The sequence below is a fragment of the Bufo bufo genome, chromosome 5 (assembly GCF_905171765.1).
Source record: "Bufo bufo chromosome 5, aBufBuf1.1, whole genome shotgun sequence".
Taxonomy (NCBI): domain Eukaryota; kingdom Metazoa; phylum Chordata; class Amphibia; order Anura; family Bufonidae; genus Bufo; species Bufo bufo.
Window position 1 is genome coordinate 49709671 of NC_053393.1, and position 9917 is coordinate 49719587.

At 42.4% G+C, this 9917-nt stretch overlaps 1 protein-coding gene across 2 annotated transcripts in view; it reads left to right on the forward strand.

The window, feature by feature from the left end:
* The first annotated feature begins 8007 nt into the window (after window positions 1-8007).
* ZFPM2 (zinc finger protein, FOG family member 2) overlaps window positions 8008-9917 on the forward strand; it is a 444211-nt gene continuing 442301 nt past the window's right edge. For both annotated transcript variants that reach the window (XM_040433018.1, XM_040433019.1), the window contains exon 1: window positions 8008-8366. In XM_040433018.1, the coding sequence (XP_040288952.1) occupies window positions 8327-8366 (40 nt within the window). In that variant the 5' untranslated portion in view covers window positions 8008-8326. The remainder of the gene's footprint in view (window positions 8367-9917) is intronic.

A 9917-nucleotide genomic window follows, 5' to 3' on the forward strand; every position in this document is an offset into this window, starting at 1 on the left:
TGACAGTTAAAATGTCTCTATTTATTTGTTGGAAACATGAAGCCCTATGTGTCTCACCAAAATTATTGTGGCAGAGCAAGCAGATAAAATAAAATATTCAAATAATGTTGGGGTCATCATGAGCAGAATAACCTCATTTATTATTCTATTTTTATTATGTAAAAATGTAAAATTTCTGAAGTAGACTTTTCTATTAGATTTATTAAGAGAATAATAATGATACAATTCAAAAGGAACATAAATAATGAAAATAAATTATCACCTTAAAGGGTTTCTGTCACCAGGATGAACTCTATTAAACTGTCTGACATCAGCGATGTGCTAATGTCAGCAGACCCTAACTCTCCTAATCTCATGCTTATGGATACCCCCGTTACTGCACAATTTTAACTTTGATGATATGTTAATTAGCCTCCTAGAGGCTCCATTCACCCACCTCTAGTCACACCCTTCTGTCCTTGATTGACAAGGCCAGCGTTCGTCTTTTCCTGCCGGCCCTGTGTGCTGGATAAATCTCGCGCCTGCGCAGTCGAAGCACACAGGGCAGGCAGGAGAAGATGAACGCTGGCCCTGTCAATCAAGGGTGGAAGGGTGTGACTTGAGGTGGGCGAATGTAGCCTCTAGGAGCAGGAGCAACCCCCCCCCCCCCCCCTGCTTCTAGAGGCTAATTAGCATATCATCAAAGTTAAAATTGTGCAGTAACGGGGGCATCCATAAGCATGAGATTAGGGTCTGCTGACATTAGCACATCGCTGATGTCAGCCAGTTTAATAGGGTTCATTGTGGTGACAGAAACCCTTTAATGCTAATAGATTTCAGGCACCAATAAATGAAAATAGTAAATAAAAACTTTAAACCTTATTTTCTCACCTATGTTTCTTTTTTCTTTTTTTTTTTAAAGGGGAAGTCTTATCAGGGTTTCTACCATCATAATTTCTGTTATGTAGCTGACTGACATTAGCGATGTGCTAATGTCAGCACTACATAACAGCGTGTTTTTTACATTTCTCCCTGCAGCCGTTCTGCTAAAATACACACTTTTACAATGTGCTAATGAGCCTCTAGGTGCTATGTGGGCGTAGATCTTCGAAGAACTAACCATGTATCCTGCTTAGGTCCTCCGTTCTGCTAATGGGCCTCTAGAGGCTCGAAAAAAATTAATTATGTATCCCGCCCAGGTCCTCTTGATTGATGTCCAAGTTCCATGCATCGCTGAGGAAATCCCGCACCTGCGTCGTTCACTTCTGTATTCGGCGCAGGCGCAGGGAAGGACGCGCTCCTGGTGCCGGCTTCCTCACTGTGACGTGGATGGCGCCTGCGCCGAATACAGAAGTGAACGACGCAGGCGCGGGATTTCATCAGCGATGCATGGAACTTGGACATCAATCAAAAGGAGCCGGGCGGGCAGAACGGAGGACCTGGGCGGGATACATAATTAGTTTTTTTCGAGCCTCTAGGTGCTGAATCTACCTAGAGGCTCATTGGCATATTGTAAAAGTGAGTATTTGATCAGAACGGCTGCAGGGAGAAATGTTAGAAACACACTGTTATGTAGTGCTGACATTAGCGCATCGTTAATGTCAGTCATCTACATAACAGTAATAATGATGGTAGAAACCCTTTAAGGCGTCTCCACAGAAGATGCCATAAATGTTTGATACATGCAAATCTCACCTTTGGAACCCGCACATAATGCTAGAAGAGGGGTTCCCTGATAACTTGTTCCAACTGGTGTTACATGGCCAGCTCCTTACACTTCTATGTGCATTCTCAGCACAGATGAGCAAGTGAGACACACATTTATTAGACATTTATGGCATATCATGAGGATAAATGTATGTGGTGAGAAAACCCCTTTAAGCATTTTTTATTTATTTAAAGGGTTTATCCAATACTATAAACTGCCCCCCATATGCCGGGTCCCTCACATGGAATATACTTACCCCGCTCCCTGCGGCGGTCCTGGTCCCTGCACCGCCGCTGCTGCTTTTCCCCATGCGCGGATGAAAACATCCAGTGATGGGGGGGAGAGTCCCTAGCGTCACCCGCTTTGCTAGGGAGGCTCATCCCCGTCCCCGCCTGCCATTGGCTGCTCCCCTCGACACCGGATGTTTTCATCCGCGCATGGGGAGAAGCAGCAGAGGCGGTGCAGGGACCAGGACCGCCGCAGGGAGCGGGGTAAGTATATTCCCTGTGAGGTGCCTGGGGGCAGTTTATAGTATTGGAGAACCCCTTTTAGGCAGTGCCTTCTATTTTTTATTCATTTTTTGCACTTATATAGCACTACTATATTCCGCAGTGCTTTAAAGACATTAGCATCACTCGCTGTCCCTCACAATCTAAGTTCCCTATCAGGATGTCTTTGGAGTGTGGGAGGAAACCGGAGAACCCGGAAGAAACCCATGCAGACGCAGGGAGAACATACAAACTCCATGCAGATGTTGTCCTTGGTCGGATTTGAACCTAGGACCCCAGCGCTAACCCCTAAGCCACTGTGCTTCTGTAAGATGATGATTCATATAATTGTATTGCTAGCTTGACAATACTTTTTCAAATATTCATGCCTTACATACTAACTTTGTTATTTAGCAGATACTGTGCATGCCCAGATAGATAAGTCTAAAAACTTCTGGACAATATTGCTGCCTCGCACATAGGTCACGGCAGGTAACTTCTTCCTAAAGCCTTAGACTAGGAAGACATGTTCCTCTCCTTAGACCTCTGGGCTGAAATATTGCACCAGCACAGACAGGGCAGCCGTTCGAGATAATTGTATTCATTGATAGCCAGCCAAATATAGATGTAGCAGAGCTGAGTTTATCTTTTCCTAATGCTATTATTACTGGCTAACTACAGGAAAACTGACAAAATGATCTTAGCTTAGAGAGTTATCATGATTCATACCTTTGTGAAATATATAAATATAGATACGCTAATATATAAATCTCACATGTATTACCAGATGGGGAGAATTATTTATTATGATAATATATGTATGTCCCAATAGACCAGATGTATTTTAGAAAAATGTATAATTGTATGTAAAATTATGATAACGTATTATTATATTTTGATAAAATTATAACAGTATAATAGCAGAGTATTAGAACAAGTAATAATAATAATACTGATAATAATTCTACAACCAACACTATTAATCATAACAATATGAATATTATTACTACTACTAACAATATATTACTGAAACTACAAGATTATTATTACTAGTGGACTAACTTACACTCTGCATAGTAAATGACATTAAGGAAGGACAGAAGGAAAGAATAGATAGATGGATAGATAGATAGATAGATAGATAGATAGATAGATAGATGTCACGAGGGTGTCGAGGACCACGCCTGACTCCGTTATACCCGGGGTCAGGAAGTCGCAGCGGTTGGCTGCACGCTCTATTTAAGATAGGGCTGTTTTCCTTATGGTAGCTTTCTGGGTTTGCTTAGCAAACCCTTTTGGCTCACTCAGGGATCCGTAGCTCCTTCTCCTCAGCTGTTCCTTGTCCAGCACTCCCAGACCTCCTTATATTTCTCTCTCACACTTCTCTGGTTGCCAGAGATAGAGCTTCCTGCCTGGACATCTATTCTGACCTTCTGGAGCTGTGTTGCTGCGTTCTCTGGTAGTTGGTCCAGTACGCTACCCTCCAGATCCCTGTTGGACCTTTTTGGTTTATTGTGGTCGCCCACCTGGGTGTATGTGTTTGTATGTTTTGTCTGTTCTCTCCCTGGTGTTTCCCTCTTAGTGATAGTGGTGTGGACTAGCGATCCCACCGGCCTGTTCACTATCCAGGGCTCATATTAGGGAAAGCCAGGGTTTAGGCACGCGATCGCCGCACGGGTGAGGAACCCGTCTAGGGACGTCAGGGCAGTCAGGTGCCAGCCGCAAGGTGAGTTAGGGGTCACCACCTTTCCCTCTCCCTTGGGCAGGGCTTTCCCTGTTTTCCTCCCTGTGCGTGTCGTCGGTCATTACGATAGATAGATAGATAGATAGATAGATAGATAGATAAGAAAATAGATATAACATCAATAGAGAGATAGATGTGAAATAGATATTATAATCAAAAGATACTGTAAGGGATCACTCTCTCACAGGGGGTCAGAAATGACAGACTTTCCAACAAACAAGGGGTTGTAAAGTCCAAATGGTGCTTTATTTGTCACTTCGTCAGTACAGTTGAACTTTCCCAGTTATAACCTCACTGGGTAAGTTGAGGTTCCAGCACCACAAAACACAAACACAAAATAAACACCTGCCAGTCTGGGCTCTACCTAATACATAGGTCTCCGTAACTTACCTCTAAGACGCAATTCACACATGGGGTAAAATCTAGCTTTATTCAGCCATACAGTCCAGCAGCCTCCTCGCTGTGACTAACATGTGACCTTTGGGGATCATGGTCCAACAGCCCTCCTAGCTGTGACCACACAAATACCTTGGGGGGAATTGGTCCAAGAGTCCTCCCGACTCTGACCGTGCAACACCTCTTACCTCAGGCATCGATGGGAGCCCCAAAACTCAGGCTGTCCTCTCTCAGAGTCAGACTCATACAGATTCATATACAGAGGGTTGTTTTATCCCTCATTGATTATCACAGCCCCCCTCACCTGTGATCACCTCAGGTTAAAAGGAATATGTGCAGTGGAAGGGTGTGTGGACTGAAAGGTCCCACTGCCAAACCTACCTCACAGTCCAAATAAAATCCAGCCCACATAACTTTAACAAAACAGCTCCAGCACCTATGCCTTGCTGAAGCAACACCATTTCTGGACTTCATTTATTTCACCCAGCTGAGGTATCTGGGTGGGATATACACACCCTCCACGGTTATACCGTACACATTACCACATTACAATAGATAGATAGATAGATAGATAGATAGATAGATAGATAGGTCGTGCACTGCTAACTAACCTGTCTGTCCCACAGGCTGATTTTAATTAGTCCAAGTATAAAGCTGTACCCTGCTTTTCCTTAACTTAATGGAGGCCATTTGGCACCAGGAGAGGTAAAATACAGAGTAGGCTCAGCATGCATGTGGAACCTGCATTCACTGAATTTAATAGAGGCCAGTATGGCACCAGAGGAGGTAGTATTTAGTGTAGGTTCCTGTCATAAAGAGATCGCCTTGTTGTTGGCAGACAGGTAAAAATTATTTTATACAAAATATATTTGCCAAAAATCTCACATTTATAACGTAGCTTTAGCCATAATAGATTTTCTATAGTGAGTATGGCACTATAGTATTTACTTCATTATTTGTATTTGCAGAGTGCTGTTGCATTGTTTGTTTTTGCTTTTGTGTTTTAAGCCATGGTGACGTGCACCTGTGCAGTGGGATGTGCTGACTGACCCCCAATATTTGTCTTGATAGATAGATAGATAGATAGATAGATAGATATAATAATAAATATAATGGATAATAGATGATAGGGTAGGTAGGTAGATAGATAGATAGATAGATAGATAGATAGATAGATAGATAGATATGAAAATAGATCTCATATCAATAGAGCGATAGATGTGAGATACATATAATCAATGGATGCAGTAGAGAGGCAGATAGATTTGAGATAGATAGATAGATAGATAGATATAAGATAGACAGATAGGAGATAGATAGATAGATAGATAGATAGATAGATAGATAGATAGATAGATAGATAGATAGATAGATAGATATATGAGATAGATAGAATAGATAAATAGATAGATAGATAGATAGATAGATAGATAGATAGATAGAGAGATATGAGATAGACAGATAGGAGATAGATAGATAGATAGATAGATAGATATGAGATAGACAGATAGGAGATAGATAGATAGATAGATAGATAGATAGATAGATAGAAGATAGACAGATAGGAGATAGATAGGAGATAGAAAGATAGATAGATAGATAGATATTAGATAGATATTAGATAGATAGATAGATATAAGATAGGAGATGGATAGATAGATAGATAGATAGATAGATTACACTGCGTGCAGAATTATTAGGCAAATGAGTATTTTGACCACATCATCCTCTTTATGCATGTTGTCTTACTCCAAGCTGTATAGGCTCGAAAGCCTACTACCAATTAAGCATATTAGGTGATGTGCATCTCTGTAATGAGAAGGGGTGTGGTCTAATGACATCAACACCCTATATTAAGTGTGCATAATTATTAGGCAACTTCCTTTCCTTTGGCAAAATAGGTCAAAAGAAGGACTTGACAGGCTCAGAAAAGTCAAAAATAGTGAGATATCTTGCAGAGGGATGCAGCACTCTTAAAATTGAAAAGCTTCTGAAGCATGATCATCGAACAATCAAGCGTTTCATTCAAAATAGTCAACAGGGTCGCAAGAAGCGTGTGGAAAAACCAAGGCGCAAAATAACTGCCCATGAACTGAGAAAAGTCAAGCGTGGAGCTGCCAAGATGCCACTTGCCACCAGTTTGGCCATATTTCAGAGCTGCAACATCACTGGAGTGCCCAAAAGCACAAGGTGTGCAATACTCAGAGACATGGCCAAGGTAAGAAAGGCTGAAAGACGACCACCACTGAACAAGACACACAAGCTGAAACGTCAAGACTGGGCCAAGAAATATCTCAAGACTGATTTTTCTAAGGTTTTATGGACTGATGAAATGAGAGTGAGTCTTGATGGGCCAGATGGATGGGCCCGTGGCTGGATTGGTAAAGGGCAGAGAGCTCCAGTCCGACTCAGACGCCAGCAAGGTGGAGGTGGAGTACTGGTTTGGGCTGGTATCATCAAAGATGAGCTTGTGGGGCCTTTTCGGGTTGAGGATGGAGTCAAGCTCAACTCCCAGTCCAACTGCCAGTTTCTGGAAGACACCTTCTTCAAGCAGTGGTACAGGAAGAAGTCTGCATCCTTCAAGAAAAACATGATTTTCATGCAGGACAATGCTCCATCACACGCGTCCAAGTACTCCACAGCGTGGCTGGCAAGAAAGGGTATAAAATAAGAAAATCTAATGACATGGCCTCCTTGTTCACCTGATCTGAACCCCATTGAGAACCTGTGGTCCATCATCAAATGTGAGATTTACAAGGAGGGAAAACAGTACACCTCTCTGAACAGTGTCTGGGAGGCTGTGGTTGCTGCTGCACGCAATGTTGATGGTGAACAGATCAAAACACTGACAGAATCCATGGATGGCAGGCTTTTGAGTGTCCTTGCAAAGAAAGGTGGCTATATTGGTCACTGATTTGTTTTTGTTTTGTTTTTGAATGTCAGAAATGTATATTTGTGAATGTTGAGATGTTATATTGGTTTCACTGGTAAAAATAAATAATTGAAATGGGTATATATTTGTTTTTTGTTAAGTTGCCTAATAATTATGCACAGTAATAGTCACCTGCACACACAGATATCCCCCTAAAATAGCTAAAACTAAAAACAAACTAAAAACTACTTCCAAAAATATTCAGCTTTGATATTAATGAGTTTTTTGGGTTCATTGAGAACATGGTTGTTGTTCAATAATAAAATTAATCCTCAAAAATACAACTTGCCTAATAATTCTGCACTCCCTGTCTACTTTTTTCTTGGTTTTGAGGATTTTTCTTGCTGCAGGTGGATTGAATGGTATGATGTGGATTAAGTTTAAGCAACAGACAGATAAGATCAGTTACTGAGCAGGAGGAAATGTTCTGCAATGAGCTCTAATAGTAAAATAGTAAAATAGTAAAAACTTTTTCCATTCCAGCGCTGAGTCCATTTGCAGAAGCTGCACTCACACATACAGCACACCTATAACACATGACATGCATGCACAGTATACAGCCCATCCGCACACATGCAGAGCCTTCTCTGTGAGGGTTACTCGGATGCTCCTGTCTTCACACATTCTTTTTGTGACACTTTGTGGAGGGTTTTTCCTCCCTGCTCATCTCTTATCTCCCTCCCCTTGCACTGGAAAAGTGCAGTTTGCTCCACCTCCTCTTTCCTCCCCATTCAGCAATCAGTCAGGGAGAGTGAATGTGCTGAGGCTCAGGCAGCAGCAGCAGCAGCATCCACCCTGGGACTCCTCCATGAGAGCACTTCCCTCCCTCCTCTCACTACTACCCTCTCGCTGTCTCTTTACAATCCTTTATCCCTTCACTCTGTCATCCCTCTGCTCCGCTCCCCTTCCACCTCTCCCTCTCCTCAGTGTGCACTGCCCTCATCCAGCCACTCCGCACCCTCCTCTCCCCTCTCCTCTTCACATCATTTGACTTTGAATCGCAAGACGTCGATCGATCTCTCCTATGAAACGATCCAATTGATCTGTCGCTCGGGTTCCTGAGGAAGTAGCAGAGCAGCATGTCCCGGAGAAAGCAGAGCAAGCCACGACAAATTAAACGTGAGTCCCAGGGTGTGCTGACAGGGGAGGAGGGAGACGTCTTTAAGACTGCGAACAAGTCCAGTTGATATTTTTTTCTTTTCTTTTACTTATTTATAGGAATAGTGGGAAGTTATGGGGAAGGCATAGCCTGGCACTAATCATGGCACGTCACAGTTATAGAGGCACTGCCCGTCACAGACGTACCGTACAGATAGGACGCTCTCTATATATAGTGCGCGCACACAATCACTATCTGACCTCTTCGTGATTACAACTCCCAGCTGTCAAATGAGCGTGTGCAGCACACAACTCCAACTCTACAACTACATGCCCTATCGGTGTCAGTGGCCTTTGTGGAATTGGCACCGCAACTTCGCCCAAGTTCATTTATTGCATAACCCAAACACCACCAATTCTAACAGTCCTTGGGCATCCATGAGTCACTTGGTCCCTATCACTTCTAAGTGACTTTTTACAGCACATCCTTTTCACATCTACAGTTTACCATTTTTTGATACTCCCCTCCACTCTAGAAGGAGGGCGATTTAGTACCCAGACCCCCTGAAAACATTAGAACGTGAATTAATTAGATCCCAGCTCTGTAGCAGTGCATCTTCATCAGCGCACACTTCCATGCCACTAATCCTCATGTCACGCTCTCCAGGGCTGCTCCATCGCTAGCTTTTTACTATTGATTTTTCCTCGCTCTAATTGCACCGGTAGCGCTAATTCCTGATGACTTTTATGGACTCTCTATGACACTTATCGAAGTCGTCGCCACCTTCAATAATACGTATATATCACTCTTTAAATATCCTGCTCCTATCAGCTGCGAGCGTGCCAATGCGTTCCGTAGAATTCATATTTGTAGGGAAATTGTTCTAAAAAAAATTGGGGTCAATTTATTTGTTGTCAAATTTTGGGGGCAAAAAATAAAGAAGAAAAACCATTTATTGCATTTCAGTTTCCCGGTGTGTCTGTGTTTATTTCGTTAGTGTACTTTGGAAACTTTTGAAGATGTACTTTTTGGCTTGTTGGCGCTGCTCGTTACGCGGCGTGGCGTATTAGGATGTTATTGAACTTGCGGGCCTGTCGTGTAATGATGCCGTCACGTTGTCCCAGCTGTAAGGTTACTGACTCGATTGTTCATAAACTATTAGCATTAATTGCTCCGTGGAACACAGACCATCTGATTGGCATCTTGTGTACTTTGTTATCTCCTCAATTAAATTTGTTCCTATTTTTTTTTTTTGGGGATTCATCTAATGATGGGAGATAAAAGTGAGGGATGTTAATTGGAAAATGCACATTGTGTCGTTAACCGGTCTGAAATGTTGACGTGACAAGGCTGTGTCAGTGTAATGGCATGGTGACAGTATTGATCAGCGATGGAATGTAAACTGTATTTGACATACATTGCGTGTGTGGTTGTAGTAGATTCTAGTGTCTTTTTAGGTTTTTGAATTATGTTTATTTCATATAGTTTTGGATTTTTACCCTCTTCATACAAATATCCCAATAGGCCGGGAGTAACTACTGCAAGTTTACAAGGCCTCTGAAAACTGAGAC